The 25,534-nt window shown below is 41.0% G+C and overlaps 1 protein-coding gene across 4 annotated transcripts in view; it reads right to left on the bottom strand.

Annotated features, from left to right (window-relative positions):
• Nucleotides 1-9,085: 9,085 nt before the first annotated feature.
• The window catches only part of Tsc22d1 (TSC22 domain family member 1), a 92,866-nt gene continuing 76,417 nt past the window's right edge, over nt 9,086-25,534 (bottom strand). For 2 of the 4 annotated variants that reach the window (XM_070028447.1, XM_070028451.1), the window contains 2 exons: nt 12,025-12,076; nt 9,086-10,455 (listed from right to left, as the gene is read on the bottom strand). In XM_070028447.1, coding sequence (XP_069884548.1) covers nt 10,198-10,455; nt 12,025-12,076 — 310 coding nt within the window. In that variant the 3' untranslated portion in view covers nt 9,086-10,197. Of the gene's footprint in view, nt 10,456-12,024; nt 12,077-12,493; nt 12,837-13,115; nt 13,169-25,534 lie in introns of those variants that run through there. The other 2 variants (XM_070028450.1, XM_070028449.1) reach the window with 2 other exon arrangements.

Genomic DNA, 25,534 nt, shown 5'->3' with positions numbered 1-25,534 from the left:
GGAGCACACTCCTGCTCCTGTCTGCTGAACGTGAAAAGCCTCCCAAAGCACTCTCTCTGTCCCAACCAAGTCCAGCAGAGCCCAGATGCCAGTCTTAGAGCTTGGTGTGTAGGTCCCCTACTGTAAGGCAAAGGTCATAGATCTCAAGGTAAAGTGAGGTCTAGATTTTATACTGGAACCAAAAGCCCTAGACCTCAGGGGTTTTCTTCCACAAACCTTGCATGTGATTCTCTTTCCCGCTTTTCTCAAAAGTCTGTCCAGCCTTTGCCATCTGAGCTTCTAAAGAAGTTATTCATAGAAGGCAAATCTGCTTAGGAGGGATGTTCAGTTTCATACAAGTGTACTTGCACTGTCCTAAAATTTCTTGCACTTGTCAGTGAAGAGGCTGGTTCTTCTTTACATGCATGGTCCAGTGTTTTACTACTTCTTCAGGAACTGTCCATTTTTAGCTCTATGATTGATAAATGTACAAATAAATGTCTCCTGCCTTTCAACACTTTGAACATCAGAAAAAAAATCTGTTTTTCTATTTTCTCTTGAGTTCTTTACAATAATGTCTTTCCCTGTATATCACCTTTATAATAACAATAAAAGAAGAAAAAAACTAAAAATAAAAGCCACTTGAAAAATAAAATAAAATAGAATTATTTCTACTAACTCTTCACCTCCAATTCAGTCCAAGCCCCTACACTTCGGTTTCTGTTCCAGCCTCTAAGCTGATCACTTGCCTCCTTTCAATCTGTCTGGGAGGGTATCAGATGCATAGCAGTGCATCTGATAATCTACTTGAGAGGCAGAGATAGGAGAATCACAGATCAAAGCCAACCCTAGGAAAGTTAGCATGAGATCCAATCTGAAAACAAACTAAAGCAAAAGGGTTGGGGGCATAACTCAAGCAGTAGAGCATATGTTTAGCATGTGCAAGGCCCTGAGCTCAACTCCTAGTACTGATACATATATACACACATACACACATACATATATACATAATATAACATGAGTAGTCTGGCATTTCTTGAGCATACCACATGGCCCTTACATGTTTCTCCCAGACCTTGGTGACTCCCATAGCTTGCCTCTCTCACCCTTGATGGTTCTTCTTAATCTTCTGCTGGTTTTTCCCTTCAGCCAGCTTTGTACAGTTTCCATCCTTGACTCTTTCCCATTGTCCCTGGCCTACATTTATCCTAGGACTTCTTTACCATACACAGGCACTCATCACTTAATACAGGGACATTCTGAGAACAGAGAAAGGACCAGTATTAACTGGGAACCTTCCAGCTTATAAGCTACCACAAACAACTCAAATCAGTTCAGAGGCAAAAGTTATGTCTAGGATGGACATCTGACTTCAGACCCACGTGACTTCGGGAAACATACGTTGTCACTAGGATCTATAGCTCAGCCAGTTTGCTTTCTGCTGTATCTGTCTTCTGCAACCACTTAATGGTTTCTACAGAAATAGAGGAAGAGAAGGAGAGATTGGGTGGGAGTAGAATAGGGTATCGAGAAAGGAGAGGAGGAGAGAGCAGGGGAGAGGAGGGGAGAGGAGAGGAGAGGAGAGGAGGAGAAAGGAAAGGAGGAGAAAGAAGAGGAGGAGAGAGGAAGGAAAAAGATAGGAGAGGGGAAGAGGGGAGGAGAGGGTAGAGGGGAGGAGATGAGTGGGATAAGACTCTGAAGTTCACCCTGATTGGACAGGGTTGGGTTCCTGTGGGTGGGCATATGTCAATCAGGGTCATGTCTCCATTGTCACATGGGATTCCCCAAAGCCAGGAGAGGGAACAAACAGCAGATGGCATGACAAGGCTCCCCCAAACAAGTGTGGGAGAGCAAAACTTCTCTGGAACTGTGCCTCTTCCTTCCCTCAGTCACCCACCTCCCAGGCAGAATGAATGCTTCCTCTGTTCCCACCGTACCTCCTCAGCATACAGGGCTGTGGAGAGAGACAGCCCCTCACCTAGCATCACAGTAGTTCATAATATGTCTGCCTTGGCCACTGGACTAGGTGCCTCAAAAGCAGAAGTGGGTGTTTCAGTTTTATGTCCACAGCTCCTTGTGCACTCCTTAGGCTTGAGACATTGCAGATGCTTTCATAAATACACTGGATACCACACCTGAGGAATAAGATAGTGAGACAGACCCCCCACACTGGGTTTTGTGCATGAGAATGGAGAGTGTGGGTGTTCAATCTCTGCTGTGGAATCCTCCCAGTCTATGTTAGTCGGGGGCACCATTTGATTCAATCTCTGTGTGTGTGCATGTGTATGTGCGCGCTGCGCATAAACATACACCTGCCATTACTGGGACTTGAACTCAAGGCCTGAGTGCTAAATATGAGCTTTTTCTCTCAAGGCTAGCACTCAACCCCTTGAGCTACAGTTCTACTTTGAGCTTTTCTGGACTTTTCTACCCAGGCAGACTTGGAATCATGATCCTTGGATCTCAGCTTTGTAAGTAGCTAGGGTTATAAGTAAGAGCTATATGCACCAAGCTCCCTGGTAGATTCTTCTTTTTTTCGGTCCTGGGACTTGAACTTTGAGCCTAGGCACTATCCCTGAGTGCCTTTTGTTCAAGGCTAGTGCTCTACTACTTGTTATAGTGCCACTTCCAGCTTTTTCTGTGATTGATTGGAGATAAGAGTCTCACAGACTTTCCTGCATGGGCTGGCTTTTAACTGCAATCCTCAGATCTCAGCCTCCTGGGTAGCTAGGATTACAAACCAGAGCCACAAGCATTCAGCTGTTGGATTCTTAAAGGACACAGAAGTTCATGGATCCTGATGGCCAGGCAACCTGATAGTCTAGGAAGAGCATGGTGCGGGATCATGTATATTGTTATTTGCTGGAGGTGAAGAGATTCCCATGGAAGCCCCAACTGTGCTTCCAATAACACCATTTTGGGGATACACAAAGTGGGTAGATAGAATGTCAAATCTGGGGCAGACACAGACCCCAGACAGGCTCCACATGTTGCGAAGAAGCTGCCTATCTGTGGGAAGCAGACCAAGGAATGGCTAAGAACCACCGATTTTGGTGTGGGATAAACCTGTTCTTCATTTCAGTTATCAGCTCTATAAACTTGATGTGCTAAGTGGCTTTACTTTCTCTTTTACCATATGGGTTAATAACTCCTTCAGCGGGACTGATGGGAAGAGTAAATGAAGAGTAAAAAGAATGTCTTTAGCATACAATAAGTGCTCAAATGTGTAATAACACATGGGTTCCATATTACTTTCCCTGGAAGGAGATTATGGGTCTCACAGTGGAGTCTGGTTTAACCATTTAATGTCTACTGTGATAACTGCCCAGCTCTGCTCATTTCTAACTTCTTGGCTCTATGAAGCAAAAGAACAAAACTGAATAACTATCTTTTTTTGAGGGTCCAAATCATGTGAATTGTAAAAGTGGGGTTAAATGAATTAAGCCACACTTTAAAAGAATCAGTTGTTATTGGCTGGCTTTAGAATCTAACATCCAATGACTATTAGGGACAGATATGGAAGTGGATGAGTGGTCATACTGGCAACTGCTGATATGCAGCGGCCACAGGCATGGTGAATCATGGTGGCTGGGGGGCAGGGAGGAAGGGAAGGGAGGTGGGCAAGTCTGACCCTGTAGCAATTGTGAGTCAGCAGCAGCTGGATACAGGAATGAGGGAATACAAGTTCACATGGGAACCAGAATCATGAGGGTTCAACAGGTTCAAGGTTGCTAGATGTCACTAATTTACTTCTTGTGTGTGCTTAAAAACATTATTATAAAGATGATGTATAGAGTGGTTACAGTTACATACTAATTTACTTCTTAAAAAGCACATCTGAGCCAGGCACTGGAGACTCTGTAATTCTAGCTACTCAGAAGCCTGAGATATGAGGATCATAGTTCAAAGCCAGCCCAGGCAATAATGTCTGAGACTCATCTCTAAAGATCAAAAAGCAAGAACTGGAGATGAATTATTCAAGTGAAGTGGTAGGGCACTAGTATTGAGAAAAAAAGCAGAGAGACAACCCCAGTGCCAGCACGCACACACACACACACACACACACACACACACACACACACACACACACACACACACACACACACACACACACACACACACACACACACACACACACACACACACACACACACACACACACACACACACACACACACACCTGAGAACCAGCTATGGTCAGTGAGATTAATGTACCTGGGGGCCATCAGATTGTAGTCTCTGCTCTCCAAAGTGAGTTACACTTGACTTTAGCAGGCCAATTCTCACTGCATAGCATTTTTCTAAACTCTTAGGAAAACATTTCATTCCCACTGCATAGGGTGGCAATTGTTTTTTAATAATTATGCCAACTTCTTTTTCTTGTTATTTTACAGCTTCTTCAAAGTCAACCAAGATGTTTTACATTTAAATATGTTTTATCCATCTATTTGCTGGCTCTGATATACATTACTTTAATCTGTTAATGTAGGGTTATATTGCATTGTAATATTTCATATATTCCACATATGAAGGTAATGAGTATCTAATAGATATTTGTTTCTTGCTCTCTTACAATGGTCCCAAGTAGTTCTAGGTTGGGGAAATGAAGGCAGGGTGCTGTTCCACTCATGCATTCAGGGTCCCAGTCTAATAAGGCTGTGCTAATAACTTGCAGTTTTTTTTTCAAAGTGATTGTAGTTTTCACCTGGTTGACTAGAGGGGGAAAGAGCATGTCCGATTGCCCATTAACTCTTATGACGCAGGCCTGCAACGACAAGACAGCTTTTTTCTCTACCTTCTTTGGCAAGAATTCAATAGCACAGGTTTAACCCAGCTTCAAGGGAGTCTAGGAAATGCCAGCTGTATATCAACAAGGAGATCTTTTTTTTTTTTTTGGTGTGTGCACCAGTCCTGGGACTTGAACGCCGGACATTGTCCCTGAGCTTTTTCATTCAAGGTCAAACTCTACCACTTGAGCCACAACTCCACTCTTGGCTTTTAGCTGGTTAACTGGAGATACAAGTCTTGCAGATTTTTTGCTGAGGTTGGCTTTGAACTAGATCCTCAGATATCAGCCTCTTGAGTAGCTAGGATTACAAGTATGAGCCATCTGGGTTATGAACACAGCTGTCTTTTAAGGCAAATTATTTAGTTTATTTTCTGGTGAAACTTACCTTATGTAATATTAATCAATATTAACTTGAATCACTCCATCACTGTTCCTTCTGAAATGAACATTTGGTTTTGTTTCCTGAGTTCCTTTAATAGCCCCGTTAAATAGGTAGCATTTCCTCAAAGCAGGATGACATATACATTTCAGTTGACTGCAGAAATGTGTGCTAAAAAATTGCATTACACTTGCTCAGAATTTCCAATGATAACATATATATTCCATTTAAAATTATCTGCACTAGCTAAGCATGGTGGCTCATGACTATAATCCCATCATTTGGGAAGCTGAGGCAGGAGAATCATGAGTTCCAGGGCTAGTGAGATTCTTTCTCCAAACACTATTAATATAAAAATAATCTGATTCATAAATACATAAATATACTCAGTCTGTTCCGACAGGTGGTTTGAAGTCACTGTAGACTAAGAGACCAACTCTTGGCATTTTTCTTTAAGGACATAGAATACAATGGTCTTAGGATGACCAACTCTACCAGCTTGCCTGGAAAGGTTCCCAGGAAGTTGGACCTAAAGTCCCAAGAAAACTAGGACAAGTTGATTCCAGTTTAGATCCCATTTCATCTTCTACTTGGCTATACAGATACATTATTTCCCCCCCTTCTCTTGGAGTTAGGTATACCCAGGGGATTCAGGTTTTGTAAATGGCTGAGGTAACCCAACTTCCAAATCGCCCCACAAGAAAACTACTCTTGGTGACCTGCTTTATACCTTCCCCTTCCGCTGATGAAATGGAACGCTGTCACTATCGGAGTGACAGCCTGTGTCCCAAAATGACTGAAGTAGAGAGAGCAGCCTGCTGGAACTACTAACCTGGAACCACATAGTATTTCTTAGATATGAAAGGAAGGGTGCCTTTCTGTCCATCTCCAAAATCACATTTCCTCTCTTCCTTTCCTCTCTTCTCCTTTCTTTGTGATATTGGAGTTTGAACTCAGGGGTCTCATGCAAGCTAGGCTGGTGCTTTGCCACTTGAGCCATACTTCCAGTCCTGGGAGTGTTAGCTAGTTCTTTTGGAGATGGAATCTAGTGAACTTTTCTGCTTGGGCTGGCCTCAAATCACAATCCTTCCAATCTCAGCCGCCCGAGTAGCTAGGAGTATAGGCTTGAGCCACTAATGCCCAGTCTATTTTTCTTACATGTGTTTTCATATTAAAATTTAAACAGCCACCATTATCCAATGTGAAACCAAGAACTATTTGAAAATAATGTCACTACAGCTTTATTTTAGGAAAAAAAATCTAAAACTAAACCAACATAAAAAAATGAATTACTCAGAATTTAGATCAGTGGCTAACCCTCTTTGAAAACTTGCTCTGAACCCATCCTTGTGCTTACCACTTTGCAGCACAAGCTTACACCTCACCCCTCTGGCACAGAGATAGCACACCACCATTTTAAAAGGGAGGAAGCAGATCAAGAGGAAAGACCAAAAGGAAACAGACTCCAACAAGCTACTTGTCCAGGGTCACTAAACCAGAAAGTGGAAGAACTAGGATTAAAATCATGGGAATTTTGGTCAAAGAAGTTAAATAGCCAACACATCACATATACACACCCCTCTCTCCAAAGTCAGAAGAATGAAATAAAGCTACAGTAAAGGGCAGAGGATGCCTTGTCATATCTGTGGCAGGACAGAACCATGGTGATCTAGCTGATCCTTGTGCAGATGAGAAAGCAGGTCTGAAGGGTTCCATTCCTTGTCCAAAGGTCAAACAGCTACTTCCTGTAGGGCCCGGGCAGACAGGACAGCCAGATCCAATCTCTCAACTTCATGTCCTTCCACATTGATGCAAGTACCTTCCCAAACAGTCTCCATTTCCAGGCCATTTTATCTAAGAATGGGAGGAAATTTCATTCTTTTCTGCCTCGGTTTCAAATCTTAATTGCATTATTGCATGCAGAATGGATTTGAAGTGGACATCTAGAATCAGTCATATTGTCAGGTCAAACTTGGCAGCGTCAGCTCCTTATTTTACACAATGCAAGTGGGTCAGTAGTGACTACTGAAATTGCATTTTCATTTCTAATTTGCGTTCTAATAAAATTTTACATATTTCTTGGGGAAATTTATAAAGTTCATCCTGGCAGGGCAAACTGATCATAGAATGAAAAATAAGATTTTTTTTTCCTTTTGAAGTACGCAAAAGTGAAGTCACAGACTTACAGAATTCTAAGCAGAAAGAAAGGCAATGATTAAACTCATGTATACGTCCTTGTTTCTCCTTCACTGCACAGAGGTCTCTTCCTCAGCAGTTAGTGATGTCATGAACATCCAGTGCTCTTATAACATTCCTTTCCTTTTGGAAACTGTGCCTGCTCTAACATAAGTGTGATACAATCAATTATATAACAACCCACAGGCTAATAGTAGCAAAATGTCTTTGTAAAATTCACTTTAAATAGACCTAAGTGTAAGTCTATCAGTTAACATATGTTTGGTAATTAGAAAATGAAATACATGAAAAACATCTTTATTCTTAAATCAGGTGCTGGTGGCTCATATCTAGCTACTCAGGAGGCTGAGACCTGAGGATCAAGGCTCAAAGCCAGTTTGGGCAAAGTCCCTAAGACTCTTATTAAATCAGCAAAAAGTGGAGGTATAGGTCAAGTGATAGAGCCCCAACCTTGAGCAAAAAAAGCCAAGGAACAATGTGAGGCCTAGTACTCACAAAAAATTGAAAAAAAAATTCACTTTATTTCACATACGTCCAAGTACTAAAATTCCATGGGAGTTTTTCATAGAATACCTTTCAGAAGCCTATTAAATAAGGGAGACAGATTTAAAAATATTCATCATAACTAAGGAATTTCATTTAAAACCAAAGATAAAATGGATAGGAATTTCAGTTTTCTTTTTAAAGAAAATAATCACTACCTAAATATTCCTTGAAGTTACTCAGCCAAGTACCTAATCTAAATAACGACTATAACAATACAACTAATATCTATCTAAACAGCTAATATGACAAGTTTTCCAAGTCCTCTCCAAATTCCCTAAGCATTTTTATTGGCAATGTCCATCTGTCTATGGTGGTCCATACTTGACTACTTTAACCTTCCTCTTTGTAACACATCAACAATTGTTTTCAGGATCTCTGCTGTCCCATTTACCTCTCAATCATCCTTCTACCAGCTCTATGTCAGATAAACAATGTAGAAATTTAAGTCCTTGCCCCACAGGACATACGTGAGCCTTAGAGCTTGAGCATGCCCCATTTCCCAGAGGGCAAAGGGCTGGGACAGATGATAAAGCTGGTTCTCTGTTGGTTTGCTGGCCATCAGTGCTCCTACAGTAGACTGGGAGACCCCAGGCTCAGTCTTATTTGTTTTAGGACTCCAGTACTTATTTTGACCTACTCAGTCTTACAGAATTAACTAGGAGTCACTAACTCCCCTGATTATCAGGTCCCACTTCAAATACAGTACTGGAATCCCATGGAATAATGTCTTGCTTGGACAAAAAAAAAAAAACAAAACAAAACTGTCCCAAGAGCTACAAGCTCATTTTACCCTAGGAAAGACATCCTAACCCAAAGTGAAAATGGAATTCAACTACTCTAATCTCCATCTTTTGGTGGTAACTGGGACTATACCCAGTATAAGGCTTATTTCCTCTTAGTTCAAGATTAGGGTTTCAGGACTCATACGTTTAAAGCCATTGAAGAATTTAAGACCTTATCTTTTTTAATTCTCAGCTCACAGAGTAAAGCAACTTGCTCAAGACATGCAATAGTTAAAAACTGAATCATCCCTCCACTTTTCTCTTAGCTTAACAATTTGAATATTGGTTTCCTCTTACTTTTAAAGCATGCTTCAGGCGTCCCTTTAAGATTTTATTTGCTGAACCATTTTTCAATTTTTTCTTTGGAGTTACGGAAATGGCTTCAATTATATTAACACTGTAATGTGAAAACACTTGTTTATCAACATTTTATATGCTTTATTGAAAGTTGACAAGTACAACAGTTAAATACAGTGACACCTTACAACTGTGTAGAGAACATGCACAGAAACATATGCATATAACTACTATACAGGTAATATGCAGAAACTCCTACTGGGAAATCCACTCATTACCTAGGACTGATCATTATTCCAAGTATTCAACCAGCTCAATGGAAAGACTTCAGTGAACAGGGATTCACTTCAGGATATTCAGCAGCTACATTTCAAAATACACAAAGTGACTAAACTGTGCCAAATTCTTAAAAATTTCTTCAGGTGTGATTTTTTTTTGTCATATCGCAGTTTTTATGTTGATCTCTCTAGAAAAGACAATCCACACCTCTTCAGACAGCCAATGAAACATCTAAATTTCAATCTGTACAACCTAAATAGTAGTTACAGTCCTCTATTGTACAAAATAGTTACACTACATACACAAATATACAATAAGCAAAACAACCTTCATAGTAAGATAGCCTAGGTCCCAGCTACCTGTCACCGTTTGTCATTAATAGTTTTGTGTCATTCGATGTTTCAGAAAAGAGGCACAGTACTATTTTGTTGTTTTTTATGGACTTTGGTGACAGTCGTCAACTTGTACAATGACTGCATCCACCCTCATTTTAGTTTGTCTCTGGCCTCTCTTTTAGTTCCTCATGGGGAGGAGACCACAGAGCCCAAAGTCCAGGAGGAACCCACACTTCCTAGCCCCATGGAGCACAAGATGCAGGCAGCAGAGAGGACTGTTGGAAGGGGGTAGGCAGCAGGAGGGGTTGGAAAGGCACACAGCTCCTCAGCATCAATTAAACCATTCCTCAGGTATCTGCCAAGCTGCACAGGAAACATCCATTCTAATTCTCTGATTAACCTTTAATTCACCCAACTAGTAAATTTCTTCAAGCCAAAAGCGTATGAGTGTTTAATACTGGAAAGAAGAGATAATGGCATGTGTCAGTCTCACGTCTCTTTTGCAGCGAGCAATGAGATGGGTGACAGTGGAGGCGGATTCTCCCTAGCACATCTTCTCGGTCTGTTCAGTTCTGACAGCAGCAGCCAGTTCTGCATTCTGCGGGGCATAGGCGGCTATGCGGTTGGTCCTGAGCCCTGGGACGCTGGCTGGGCTGGGGGCTGTGTGGTCCCCTGTGGCTGCGTGGTAGCAGGAGGGGAGCCAGTCTGCAGCTGGGCCTGAAACTGGGCGAGCTGCTCAGGACTGGCCAGTGTCTTCAGCAGATTGTTTTCCTGCTCCAGCTGGGAATTTTTCTCTATTAGTTCTTTGATTTGCTCTTTCAAAACCTCCACTTCCTCTCTAACTGCGTACATCAAATGGCTTTTCACCAGATCCTGAAAGGAAGACGAAAAGAAAGGATTTAACTTACTAAAGAGGATTGACTTTACTATCTCCTGTTCTCTTCATTTCTAAAGCATTAATATTCCTTTTTACATACGTCTAACTATATAGTCTGTCTTCCAGGTTCATGAAAAGCACTGGAGACATCGGAGTAGAATCACAACTGCACAATACTTCGGGTCAATGTGTAAGTGATGAAGCTAAAAATCCTTATTTCTGAGCTGAGCGCCGCCGGTGGCTCACGCCTGTAATCCTAGCTACTGGGGAGGCTGAGATCGGAGGATCGCGGTTCAAAGTCAGCCTGGGCAGGAAACTCCGTGAGACTCTTACTTCCAATAAACCACTAGAAACCCGGAAGTGGCGCTGTGGCTCAAAAGTGGTCGAGCGCTCGCCTCGAGTTAAAGAGCTCAGGGGCAGCGCCCAGACCCCGAGATCAAGCCCCACGACCGACAGAATCTTACTTCCCTGTAGACACCAGCCAGGAAAGCACAGTCCACTTTTTTTCTATCCAGATGGCAACCTACGCCAGGGCTCCAGGGATCAGCCCTCCGGCAGGGCCGGGCCGCCCAGGCCGCCCGGCTGGACGGGCAGTCCAGCGGCAGGGCCCGAGGCTGCTTCCCCGCCGCCGAGTCCCCGCCCAGGCCGGCTCCCGCCTCCCGCCTCCCGCCTCCCTCCCTCCCTCCCTCCCCCAGCACCGGCTGCAGCCAGTTCCTACCGAGCGTGCTGCCGCATTTTCTTCCCTCACCCCCTCACCCCCCTCCCTTTCGAGATTAAGCTGACATCACAGAAACCTGGGCAGACGTCGCAGCCAATGGAAGGCCGAGTTATTTATAGCTCCGAATTAAAGGTTCAGAGTTTGCCTAGCAACAGTGGGCAGAGAATCCCGTGAGAAGAGCCACAGGCGCTGCTCCAATAACAAAGAACGGCCGAGGCGGAAATAAAAAATAGGGAGAAATCCAGGCGCAGACTGGCAATACCAAACTTTTCTCCTCGTGTCCTTCGGGGTGCAGCGGCACAGAGCGGGGGGGGGGGGCGGTGTGTGTGTGCGTGTGTGTGTGTGCGTGTGTGTGTGTGTGCGCGCGCGCGCGCGGGCGGTCTTGGAAGGCCCTTCTCCCGAGTTCTCCACTCCCAGGGTCCTCCTTCCTCCCCGCTCTCTAGTGGAACCCTGGGATTACAGGTAAAGCCACATCCCCGAAGGCTGCTGAGGACCCACGGACGGGGAGCTGGGCCCGGCACAGCCCCACCACAAAGGGGTAGAGCCTGAAAAGGTCCTGCTGAGAGGCGAAACCCTTCGGGCAAAGGGGGGGGGCGGTGGGCAGTTAAAACCCCCAGGGCCTCTTCTCCGCCCACCCCGGGGTGGGCGGCCATGGGAGGGATGGGGCAGCCCTGGGATGCGGCTGCCCGCTGGCAGGCAGGGGAGAGCACCGGCATCTCTGAATGTGCGGCGGCGGCGAGCCCCCGCACGCCCAGCCAGCCCAGGGACCCGCGGGTTCCATCCCCCGGCAGCCGGCTTTTTGTACCGTGCCCACGGTTAGCACAGATGATTTGTAATGAGTACATACCATAGCTTGCTCGATTTTGTTGTCGATAGCTACCACACTTGCACCAGAGGAGCTGGAGAAGAGAAAGGATAAAGATAAATCATCGATAAATGGAATTTATTTTAAACATCCAAGATAGTTTTTCTCCCCCCCCCCATTCGCCGATTTTACGGCTATCACTGTTTTGGATGTTTTTCAAGCTATGAAATATATAATCCTCCAGAAAATACTAGCCACTCTCTTACTAATGGATATCCAGGCATTTCCCTATTTTAGTGAACCACAAAGAGCTAAATTACATAATGTGGGAAAGCCTGTTCTCTGGCCAGACCCGTGAACATAAGGCTATTCTGAACGTTTTCAAAAGCAAATCCATGTCACAGTAATCCCCTAGCAATGGACAAAGGAATTCGCCTGGCTATCTTTTTACCTGCATCATTACAAGGTTCTCCTGGATAAATGTAAAGAAACTATCCCAGACAACATTTACCTATTGTCAAGTCTCACAGAGGCGTTTTCAGTTCCCAGCAAGGATGACAAGAAAGAGATTGAAAAATGTCTCAGTTGGTAAACTCCTAGATCCATCGCCACTGGTCTACACCATTGGGATTTCATGCAATTGCAGCCAAAAACACCCGCGTGGAAAAAAGAGGGAACACGGGCAGCCTTGCTTGAGCCGGCTAAAACCTGCTAGCTTTCTGCAGCCAAGGAGGGAGCGGAGACAGCAGGCTTCCTTTAAAGAAACGCAGCGTCTGGGGTCTGGCGACCGGGAGATGGAATCCCAGAGCAGCTCAGACCTCCACTCGGCCGCCGCCGGCTGCACTCGCTCCGGACTGGCTCGGGTCCCCGGGAACATATAGGCGGGGAGGAGCCGCGCCGATTGGCCCGCGCCGATTGGCCCGCCCTCCGCCCCTCGCTCCGGCCTCCCCCGCCCGACGTCTCCAGTCCCGCTGGCTGCCGGCGGGCCGGCTAGGCCACGTTGGGGGCTGGGCGCGGGCCGCCGCGGCCTCCACCGCTTGGGAACGCAGGACCACCGCCTCTACGGAGAGGAAAGTGAGGAGGGGGAGGGGGGGTCTCCCTTGGAAGTACCACCTGTGTCCCGCACGGCTTACGTTTAAGGGAGCCAGACCCCGGTCTCCCGAGCGGCCGGCCGGTTCCCGCGGCTGCAGACAGAGAAAGCTTCCTATTTGCAACCAGAACCGTCGGAGCTACTGGGCATGCCCAGTCCCACCGCCTGGGACCAGCAGGAATGAGTGTCTCTGTTTCAGTTATCTGGTGCTTACAGGCAGCAGCAATGGGAGCATTTTACAGGCGGTTTTATTTATAACGATAATAACTATACCGCAAAAATGCTTATTAAAATTCGGATAAATAGTATATGGAAAATTAAAACTGCTTCTTTTGAGATACCTTGACACAACTTTTATCAGTTACTTTTTGAAATAAAATCAAGCAACAACAACAAAAATTCTTTTGCTAAGCATATAAAATAGAATTAAAGGATTTTATAGGATGAAACCCTGGGATTATTCCCCAAATGTCACCAAGAAAAATAAGCCTTTAAATTTTACTTCCCTAGAAGTAATTATGCCTTCTATTAACTGCTGGACAAGCCAATCCACAGGTAGAACGCTAAATTATAGCTCTATTTTCACCAAGTTCCTAAGGCAAGTTTTTGGAGGTTAAGTGGCAATTCCTTCAATACTGAATCCTATAAAAATTCTATCACACATGTGTTCAAAGCGTACAAACTCTGAAGGTATTCTCTTGCCCCATTCACAGGGTACAGAACCAGTTAGAAGGATTCATTGGAGTTCAAAGTTCAGCATTTGCCGGGTATAAATGACTCATGCCTGTAATTCTAATTACTCAGGAGGCTGAGTTCTGAGGATCACGGTTCAAAGAGAGCCCTGGCAGGAGAAATCCCAGAGACTTGTATCTCTAATTAGCCACTAAAGTTGGGAAGTATAGCTGTGGCTCAAGTGGTAGAACGCTAGCTTTGAGCAAAGAAGAGCTCAGGGACAGCACCCAATTTCAAGCCCCAGTACTAGTACACACACACACACACACACACACACACACACACACACACACACACAATTTCAAGCCCCAATACTAGCACACACACACACACACACACACACACACACACACACACACACACACACACACACACACACACACACAGACTTCAGCAGTCAAATTCTGCAGGCTCACTTCTACTCCACCTTAGAGTCACACTGACCTATAACTCCTTTCAACAACCCCAAATCAAGAGATCTGGGTAGAGAAGGGCTTAACCTGTGACAGAACTGACTGTAGTAATTAAAAACTTGCAAAGAACTATCTATTAGGGTTAGAATTTAATAAACTAAAAATACAAGGCTACAAGTTTGCTTGATTATTATACAATAGTTTGCTGAACACTTGAAAACAAAAATTTAAGCTCTACAATACTGCCCTCTAATGGCAGAATATTATAAAAACAAAAAACAATCCATAGGCAAGTTGTAGCATCAAAAATAATTCCAACAGAAAATTTGCTTGTAAATTTCATAATTTCATGACTGTAAACATACCCTACCTTCCTACATACTTACATGCACACATGTACACTTCTGCTAAATAAATGTTCTCTTTCTAAGACATCCTTTCCTAAACTGACATCAGTTCTTTTAGACAGTCTTTGAAGCTGATCCACCATTGAAAGCCAGGTCTTTCGTTTTAGAACCTGTTGCAAGGGTGGAGTAAGTTCTTAAAGGGCCAATTAGATATTCAAAATATTATTCCTAGCCCACCACACCCATACATCTGAACCTTTATGTACTAAATGATTTTTGCAGACTTTATATAGCCCAAGGTGGGATGTTAGGAATAACCAAGTATGATCAATGTTTAAGGCAATTCTCTTTTGGGTTAAAACAAAAGTAGAGGGCAGGGAATGTGGCTTAGTGGTAGAATGCTTGCCTAGCATGCATGAAGCCCTGGGTTCAATTCCTCAGCACTACCATAAGCAGAAAAAGCCAGAAGTGGTGCTGTGGTTCAAGTGGTAGAACGCTAACATTGAGCAGAGAGGCTCAGGGACAGAGCCCAGGCCCTTAGTTCAAGCCCAAGGACAGGCAAAACAACACAAACCCAAAGTATAACAATATATAAAACAAGATTCCTTTTCATTATAAGGTCATGTTGGGCTTTTGTGCTGCAGGTATGATTCAAGTGTAGAGCACCTGCCTAGTAAAGAGTACAAGGTCCTGAGTTCAACCTCAGTATCTGTAAAAATAAATAATAACATTGTAAACAGATAGCTAATGTATATTAGGTGACATAAACCTTCTCGGAGACATTCATTCTTTAAGTGAAAGGCACACAGTAAGTGGAAGTTTAAAGTTAGAGTTAAGTCTACAGGCATGTGGTCCCCATGTCCACACATTCTAAATAGCATTATTACTAACTACTTGATATTTTGAATGTTAAACATATTTCTGAAACTCTCAATAGTCCACTTGCATATTTTAACAATGCCAACTCCAGATGAAAGGGTATTGAATTCTGTCTTCAGTTATGAAAGAGTTTTTTTAAAAAAAGACTTTAAGGTCATACGAAGAAATAAATCTAGGACTGGAGATGGAGGTAAGTGGTAAAGTACTTGCCTAGCATGAACAATGTCCTGGGTTTATCCTGAATACTGTGAAGGGTAGGGAGTGGAGGAGGAGAACCACCTAAAATTCCCAGTTGGCATTTTAAAAGCTTACTGAATTAACAGAATTCTATTTTTTCACATTGTTCTTGAACATAAAGAGATAAGTTATGTTTTTATTTCAATCTTTTCAGCTGCCCACCCTCTGAAGCAAAGAAGCAAATAGAAGCAACTAGAGTCTCTCTTTAGCTATATATATTGAGAAACATTTTGGTTATTTTCAATACTTTGTATTCCTTCTAATTTTTTAAAAATAAAATTACAAGAAAGATCATTGGATATGAGAGAGAGAGAGAAAAAGAGAGAGAGTATATTTCAGGGGATTTACTGAGACAAAGGATATGCAACCAAAAATGATTAGAAATCTAGTATTTCCCTATCTTTAATGAACTAGACTCCCTTAAAATTGAATTTGTATGTGAAACTAAGAAAACAGTTTTTTTAAGAAAAAAGAGCTAAAGGATTGGAAGGAAGGAATGGAGGTAAAGGCTGTAGAAATAACCCAGTGGGTCAGAAGCACAAATGGTTGGAAGTACTTAGAAAGCTTTTTCTATCTGCCAGACCACTTTGTAAATATTGTTCCTAAGCAGGTATCAGCAAAGACTTGCTGATAGAGTGGGAAAGGCTCTGAAAAGCCTGAATAAAATAAGCCACTTTCACTCACTGGGAAGAGGATAAGATCTCTTGGCTGAGTAATGTGAAAGACAGCAGAAAGCTTGGCCATGTGAGATTGGGGGCATTTGGCTGTTGTCTGCCAATGGATTCCATTTCATTCACTGATGCATCTTGGTATCAAACATGGAGAAGGATAGAACTATAGAGGCAGGCCTGTGTATTCACCAAAGCTGATCTGATTCAGCCAACAGTACTAGTAATTTCCAAGGAAACAGATAAGGTGGGTCACTCACTCCACACTTAGCCAAATCACAGAGGTTTAGGGACTCCCAGGTCACCTCCTCTTAAATATGGTTACCTGGTTAAGCCAATAAAACCACAAGATTGCCTGCTAAAGAAAACGTGATGCATATACAACAAAATATACAACTATTAGAAAAGAATAAAATCTTACCATTTGCAACATGAGTAGAACTGGAGGATATTTTATTAAACAAAATAGGCCAGAGACAGGAAGACAAATACTTCTTGATCTCACTTGTATGTACAATCTAAAATAGTTGATCTCACAAAAGTAGAGTAGAACAGTGATTAAGAGCTAGGGTGGTGGGGAGAGAGGAGGATGTTGGTCAAAGGCTATCTAATCACAAGACAGGAGGAATAAGTTCAAGAGATCTCTTGTATACAGCATAGTAATTTCAGTTAGTGATGACAGTGTTCTTTTGAAAATGCTGAGTGGATGTTAGGTATTACATTAAAATGTTAATTAGGTGAAGTAATGCATTTGTTAAATAGCTAGAGTAATTATCTAAATACTTCAGCTAAGTATTTATCCACAACACATACATGAACTTCAAAACAATGTTATATCAATGAATTCATATTAATTTTATGTCAACTCAAATATAAATCAAAATATGTTTAGAAAGAAAAATGAGGAAAAGGCTTTTAACCTGAAATTCTAACTGATCATAGACCTAAATATAAAATCTCAAACTATAAATCTCCTATAAGAAAATGTAAGAAAAAGGAGAGGGTGAAGGTGCTGGTGTATATGACTGAAGTACTTCATATGCAAGGATGAAATAGAATGATAAACCCACTGAAGGTTATTTGAAGAGGAGAATAAGAAAAGAGCAATAGAGGGAATGAATTTCATAGAAGTACATTTTAGGCACACATAGACATATTACAATGAAACCTATTTCTATAATACATGGTAATAAAAGAGTAAAAGGAAAAAGAAAACAAGAAATAATTTACTGCTTGGTTATCAACGATTTCTTAAGATAAGACAGCAAAAGCATGATCCATGAAAAAAATTCAAGCAAATTAGACTTATCAAAATGTAGAAGACTTGGGCTGGGAAGTTGGCTCAGTGGTAGAGTGCTTGCCTTGCATGTATGAGGCCCTGGGTTTGATTCCTCAGCACCACATAAGCAGAAAAAAGCCAGAAGTGGCACTGTGGCTCAAGTAGCCTTGAGCTGAAAAGCTGAGGGACAGCACCCAGGCCCAGAGTTCAGCCCTTACAACCAACAAATAAATAAATAAGTAGAAGTCTGTTCTTTGAATATAATTCTACAAGAATACTGCATGTCATATAACTGATAAAAGGCATAAAGAACTCAAAATATAATAGCCAGATAATAGGCAAATGAGCAAACACTTAAGAGAAAACTTTGAATTTTATCAAAGTAAATCTCTTATGAAGTATATATGGACAGTAAGCAAATGGGAAAATGCTAAACATTATTAATCATTACAGACATGTAAACTAAAACTATATAAGATACCATTACAGAAAACAGAATAACTCAAGTTATTAACTCAAAAGAAATAAAAACGTAATCACCAAAGTCTATTGTGGATTTATCACAATTATACCAAACTGGAAACAACCCAAATATCATTGAAATGAAAAATTGATAAACCATATAACAAAATACTACTACTCAGCAATAAAAAAGAAATGAAGCACTAATACACGTAACAGAATGAATGAATCTCAAATATACTGTAGTATACTAGGAAGAATGGGTGTAAAAAAGAAACTCCTATTTTTTTTTCTACTTTATTCTACTGACCTTTATATATGTATACACTTTCTTTCTATTGTAGGAAAGAAATCACATCATGGGAATTCTATTTCAACTCTTTAAATATACAATCAATTCAGTAGGATTAAGTATGTTTATATTGTTATAAACCAGAAATCCAGAATTTTTACATCTTGTGGAAATAAAAACGATCCAAACAACTTTCCATCTCCCCTTCTTGCAGCCCCTGGTAACTGCCATTCCACCTTCTGTTTCTATAAACTTGACTAGATGTCTAGACATGTGACCTTGAAAACATTAAAAATATTTTAAAGAATAAGCAAAAAAGGAAAAGAAGTACTACTAAAGACATAAACCAAAGATATGTATATCTTCACAGTAAAAGACATTAAATGCTTATTTTACAATCAATTAATTATTCTATGATTATAGAAAGTAAATTGCTGAACTTAAACTTTAAACTACCATTTGCTTCATTCTCAAAGCTGTTACATTTGACTATTAATCTGCAAAAGAAGTAACAGCTATATTGATGTTACTGGCATCCCTAAGTCCCATTTGTGTTAAAAGACAGAAAATAAATATTTGCTTCAAGTATGAAAATTTAAAAAATTCTAGCAAGGTGCCAGTAAATTTTTCATATTTATTTTTATACCTATATCAAGTACATGTTTCTCTAAAAGTATATCTTTTCTGTGCTTTTCTCTAACATTTATGATAGCTAATTATTAGAATTCTAAAAACAACCTTTAATTCTCTCATGGCTGTTTGTATATTCCTTTTTCTCGTTGCCTTATTTAATGAAACCATTTCTGAATACACACATGCTGAAAGACTCAACATTCTCTCCCCACCCGACCCTGATCCTCCTGTTTCAAAGACAGTGAGAAACACTTTGCTCAAGAGGACAGCTGCAGTGGGAGTTCTGTAGCCAGGGCAGGAGATGAGACAACTCTCCCCCATGCCTCTAAGCAAGAGGATTCAAATGGTAAATATGGTTTTATTTTTCATCTTCACAAGAATAATCATTCTGCAGCCAAATTTCTCCACGAACACCACTTCTGCTAAATAGTGGTGCTGATTATGAAAATCAAGAGCTATGGACAAAAAAGGGAACACAGATTTAGAATCTAAATAATATTCTATATTAAAATCTGAAGAAGTGTCCCAATTATGGTTTTCTATTTCAAAAATCTCATGCCATGGGAGGGAGATGAAAGGGTTAGGAAAAAAAGGAAGGCAAGAGGGGTGCTTAAGAGAGTAACAGAAGGGTAAGTATGATCCAGATACATTCTACGCATGTGTGGAAATGTCATGATGAAACTTCTATTGTAATTTAATATATGCTAATAAAAATAAAAATCAATATTTATGTTTTAGATAAAATGAAGCTAAGAGATGATTTAATTCCAGCAGACTTATTCTTAGGCTTGGAAATGGATAGTCAAAGACAAATCTGTGTCCAGGTTTTATCTAATTAATTTTAAGACGGGGCATAGAGATAACTTCTCATTCAATACACTGTGCTCTAGAAACACAGACCAGAAATTTCAGATCCATGTACAGAGATCTAAAACCCAAGAATATTAGAACTAGAAGGGTAAAAAGATCATAAAGTGCCAACCTCTGCTGATCTCAATGCAACCACAATAATCATCTCAAACCACCCATCGTACAGAAACCAGCCGGGAGACAATCTAAAAACCAAATCAAGGTCCAGAGGTGGTCTATGAGCCTCACAAACTGGTACAAGGTGTCTAGGTCTAGTTTAGGTGATAATAGTGAGCTCTTGGTGAGCTGGTTCTCTTCAGCTGTTAGGATACAAAACAGGCTGACTGGGCATCAAATTATAACTATTCATAAAGTCAGGTAAATATTCATAGGATTAGGTAAAATTACTTCAGAAATATGCAGGAAAGAGATAATGGAACCAATAGATCACATACCCCTAGAGCAGTCATTTGGCTTGGCAAAAACATGTACTTTATATAGGTCTAGTATTCACTATAGAAAATAACTGGGATTGAACTATATTTCAGGAGTCTTTCCTGAGACAGGAGTCTTTTGGGTAAAACAGCACAGTGGTCATTTCATATGAAGGAAGCAGAAAATAAATTGATAGATCAGATCTCTAATACCAAGTGACTTAATGGTTTTCTGGAGAACTTCCAATGGCCCATTGAACAGAAAAACAGCTGTAACCAACACCAAGAAGCAGAATATTACAACTTGGGTACACAGACACCTGCCTCTTTTCTTCCTACCTGTCCCAACCCTAGTGGGTGAACTGCTTAATGAGAAGAGAGAGGGGATGCATGTGAAATTCAAACAAGGCCTCTTCCAAGGGCCAAAAGCCAGACTTGGCTTTTTTTTTTTCCTTTTCAGGGAAAGAGTAGGCAGAGAAAAGAGGTTCAATACTGACATTAAAGTCAAACTTCAAAAGGAAGACAAAAAACAAAAAACTGAGTGGAGGGTGATGGAAATGGATTGACAGGCTAGCAAGGGAGGTTGCCACCAGGGTAAAAGGGAGATTCATCAGGACACTATTAGTTGTCAGAAGAAGTTAAACCATGAAATATTTATTCTCCCCAATGAATGGAGACACTAAGAAAACATATGTGAAAAAAACCCAGAAGAATGCAACATAAAGCCAACAATGAGCTATATGAGGTATACCCCGGGTGGCCTGTAGGGACCAACGTCTTTCTCAAGGCATCGGAACATAAACAGCAGTTGTGCCTGAGGAGGACACATCTGTCTGACATCAGGGTACTTACCCAGGAAGGAGGGTAGAGTCTAGAAGGCAGACTTGTAAGCAATAATTACAGGGCAAACTAAGAAGTATGATCGCTTATGGCAGGTGCCAGCCATAAGAATCCAGGAGGAGGAAACTGAGGGCAGGGCAGGAAAGGGGGTTTGGAAGGAAAGTCTCACAAAAGGATTTCCTCCTAAATTAAATCTTAAGATCGCAAAACAAGAGAATAAACACATGAAGGAAAACAAACAGCACATCCAAACAGAGGTAGGAGGTCAAAGCATTTTTGTGGAAAGGGCCTGAGACGTAGGGACACTTGAAAGGACTGCAGAATGGTGGGAAATGAAGGAAGAGTATTCATTCAGAGATCTTCCAGCCCCATTCCAATCTTGAAAACAATGTTAAGGTATCTGAAATGTACCCCATAGCACATTAACCCCAGGCAATAGTAAAAATTCTGGGGGAAAAGAGGAGCCGGAAAACTTTAATTGGAGCAAACTATCTAATATCAACACTGCCTGCAGGGAAAGGGCTCAGTGGGGAGAGGTCTGCCCAGCTCTGGCGGGCAGCCTCCCAGTAAGAGCGAGGACAAAACATGACCACAAGCCCAGTCTTATAAGGATCTCCACTCACAGTGAGAGGAGAAGTGGTTTAATAGCAGCCAAGTTTACAATAATCATTTCAATTGAATCTACTACAATAAATAAGACCACACACACACACACACACACACACACACACACACACACACACACACACACACACACACACACACACACACACACACACACACACACACACACACACACACCACACACACACACAGCTGGGGGTGTGTCTCATGTGGTAGCATGGTCCAGGTCCTAGATTCAATCCCCAGTAGCACCGAAAAAAAAATCTCTACGTCTTTCTATATATCATATAGAAGCCTTTACATAGTAAGAATAATTGAGACCAGTGACACCTGGATTCCCCATCACATAAAGGAACGTTACTCCAGGAGAACAAGAACTTAATGAAGCACCTGGTTTTAAAATGCTTTGTAAGATCACACTTTTTTTTCATGGGTTTTTCTAAATATACTGGGCAATAAAAAATGGCAATACAAAGTACATCACAGTAGTCTCATTTAATCTTTTATGAAACTAGCAGAGCAGATTTTGCCCAACAAAATGCAGAGGCAATAACATATTTCTAATAAGCCTCTCAGTCCTTTATGCTCAGACTTAGCCAACATTTAAGATATTCATACCCTAGCCCACAGACTTTGAGTTATATGGACCATTTACCCCGGCAAATCATTTAAAAGCCTGCCAACAAAAGTGAATACAAATTGAACATGAATAAACACATATCATACATAATATCAATGTATATAGACAGAATTTAAACATCCATTGTGAACTATAAAATATTAAAAGTTATTTAAAGTATTTTATCTGGATCTTAAAGAACATATATAAACCAGGCATCGTAGTCTACCACAGTAATCCCTAGAAAAGCTAAGGACCAAAAATTCCAGGCCAGCCTGGATTATATGGGTAAACTCTGTTTTAACCAACAGACAAAAAAAAAAAAAAAAGTATAAAAAAAATTAGACTGGGGGGTATAGCTCAGTGGCAGAGCACTTTTCTACCATGCATGAGGCTTGGGTTCAATCTCACAGCATTGGAGAAAAAAGAAAGAGAATAGTTAAAAAAGTTACAAAGCTATAGGAGAACAAAAAGTAAGAACAAAGCACCATATGTCAGTCCACTGAAATGATGTCTAGAATTTTTTTTAATATTCATCTTTGAGAAAGCTGAAAGCTAATGTATAATTACAACCAATTTGATGCAGGCTACTTAAAATCACTAAGAGCTTGAGAAACAAAAAAATCATTTATACATGTTGTTCTTTTCAATGCCACTGGCTAGCTATGTACTAAATTGTTTAGTCCTTCCTTCCATCTGAATTAATCTGAATTCTAACTCTGACCTAAAAAACCTAAAGTTTTATTATATTTCTCACACATTCATTCAAAGAGGCCAATTTTACTTACAAAAGTAACAAAAGCATCTATGTATAAACACAAGGGAAAAGTAAATGGGCATAAAACCACATGACATTTCCTGAAATTATAAATTTTAGTACAAGGTCAATGGAAACTTCTGTTTGGTTTTTGGAGATAGGTTATCTATAGGGAAAGCCAGGCTGGTCTGAAATTCCCAATCCTCCTGCCTCAGTCTTTTGGGTGGAACACTTCTTTTAAATGTGGTAATGCTTTCATACGTACATATCAAATTTAACTGGATATATTCACAAACTTCACACACGTGTATTACTTGTCAGTCTGTCCAGGATGATGGTTTATGCATTTAGCCTTAGCTAAACTGCAGTTCTGTGGCTATACGCTTGGTACTGACTTAAAAGTAAAGGTGACCACTCAGCCTGTTAGTATAACACTGTGCACTTGGACTTGGATGGGCCAGTGCAAATAAAATCAGATTAACGGTTGGATTTCTAGAGTTTTACAAAGAAAGTACTACTGTCTTTTAATATTTAAAATGATTGTCTAAATCCTTAAATTTGTGTATTTTGATTAGGGAATGTCATAAAAATATTTACAATTAGTGTTTATTTACTATTAAGATAAAGGAGAAAAAGGCTTAAAGAAACCCTATCTGCAATACAAATATAGTAATGCAAAACATTGTCAAAGATTACTAGAATGATGGATCAAACAATGAAAGCAAAACCAAAGGAAAACCAGACTTTTCTATACAGTTTACTGTGCCAATTGGTATTTCACATGTATATATCTAACTCACATTTTCATATTCTGAATATACCAACAATTTAACATGCCTACCTATGCACAGGATATTCAAAATATGTTAAAGTGAATTCATGTTTATAAGCAAAAGAAACTAAGGAGTTATGTACACTCACCAAAACTAAATAGGCAGTATGAAAAACACATGTTAACTGAAAGAAAAGATGAAGGACGATTACAGATCCTAGGATGACAACTATAAGGCAAATGTGTAACCAACAGCCAGCCTTTAAGATGGCTCCAATGATCCTCCCTTCCTGGTACCTACACGTGTGAGCAGTGTTGACCTGAGAAAAATGCTGAACAAGTGATGGTGTGTAGTGTCTAAGGCTAAGTACAAGGCTTCAATTGCATCTTCTTTGAACACACTCTCCTATTGTGTCCTATAGCCCAGCCCTTGTGCGGCCCTGTGGAGAGTTCTATGTGGCAAAAAACTGACAAGCTTCCTGCCAAGAGCCAGTATCCTCTCCAGCCATGACAATGGGCCATCTTGGAAGGACCTTCCAGGCCCAGTATCAGGTCTGCATGTGATGTAGCCCCAGCTGGTATCTTGACTGTCACCCCTTGAGAGATCTTGAGCCAGAACCATCAAGCTAAGCTACTCCCAAATTCCTGACCCTCAGACATTAAGATAATAAATCCTATTGTTGTCTAATGATACGGAACTTCATGGTAATGGCTACATAGCAACACAGACAATAATGTATTTTAAAAGCTATGCATAAACCATCATTGTTAAAACATGACTTTTAACAAAGCCAACAGTGTTTCTTCCTTTAACTTATTCAGCTTTCCCTTAGATTATATATAGTACTTTTATCATTCTATTTTTATAAAGGACATTCACTGTACATATCACTCCTACCATTTTCTTTAGAGAAGTTTTCTCTAAGCCATCCACTCACTGATCAAATGCCATCTTTGGCCTCATGGAACTCACAATCTGGTAGTAAAGAAAGATCCTAAGTAACATCACATCTATCTATGTATCTATCAATGCATCCATCCACCTACCTTTCTCCCTCTTTCCCTCCCTCCCTCCCTTCCTTCCCTTTGCTAAATCACACATTTCTGGGTGGCAAATTAATTTTCCAGAGGCTAATTGATTAAGTAAATGAAAAAATGAAAAGTCAGTTTAACACAAAAGTTGCACAGGGTTGCAGAATATGTGGAAGAGAGAGCTTTTAGTCCCCCTGATAGAATAACAGCAAGTTCCTTTCGTTTGCATATAACAAAACTTAATGACCAAATTTAAAGGCAAGCATCCACTGGTAGTTCCTGCTGGGTTACACAAGGGCCTACACCCAACCTCTATGCAGTGCACTGGCTTGGAGCTCCAGGACCACCCCTGTGTTAGCTCAACAACTGCAACCTCTGCTCTAGGATTATGTTGCTGGCATTTCACTCTGTTTCTGTGTACTTTTAATATCTACCATTAGAGCTTACAGCTATATAGAGCTGGCACCATTTTCTTTTTCCTGAGTGCTCTGGCTATGAAGCTATGCAGGTTTTGTGGCTACCCCTAGCTCTCCCCCGCCCCCAGTAATATTTTTAGCACACAATTTTCCAGGAACAGAAGGTGTACAGAAATA

The sequence above is a fragment of the Dipodomys merriami genome, unplaced genomic scaffold (genome assembly GCF_024711535.1).
Source record: "Dipodomys merriami isolate MVZ:Mamm:240054 unplaced genomic scaffold, mDipMer1.0.p SCAF_192, whole genome shotgun sequence".
Lineage (NCBI taxonomy): Eukaryota > Metazoa > Chordata > Mammalia > Rodentia > Heteromyidae > Dipodomys > Dipodomys merriami.
Note: the sequence above shows the minus strand (reverse complement) of the source record. Positions and strands in the feature narration are given on the sequence as shown.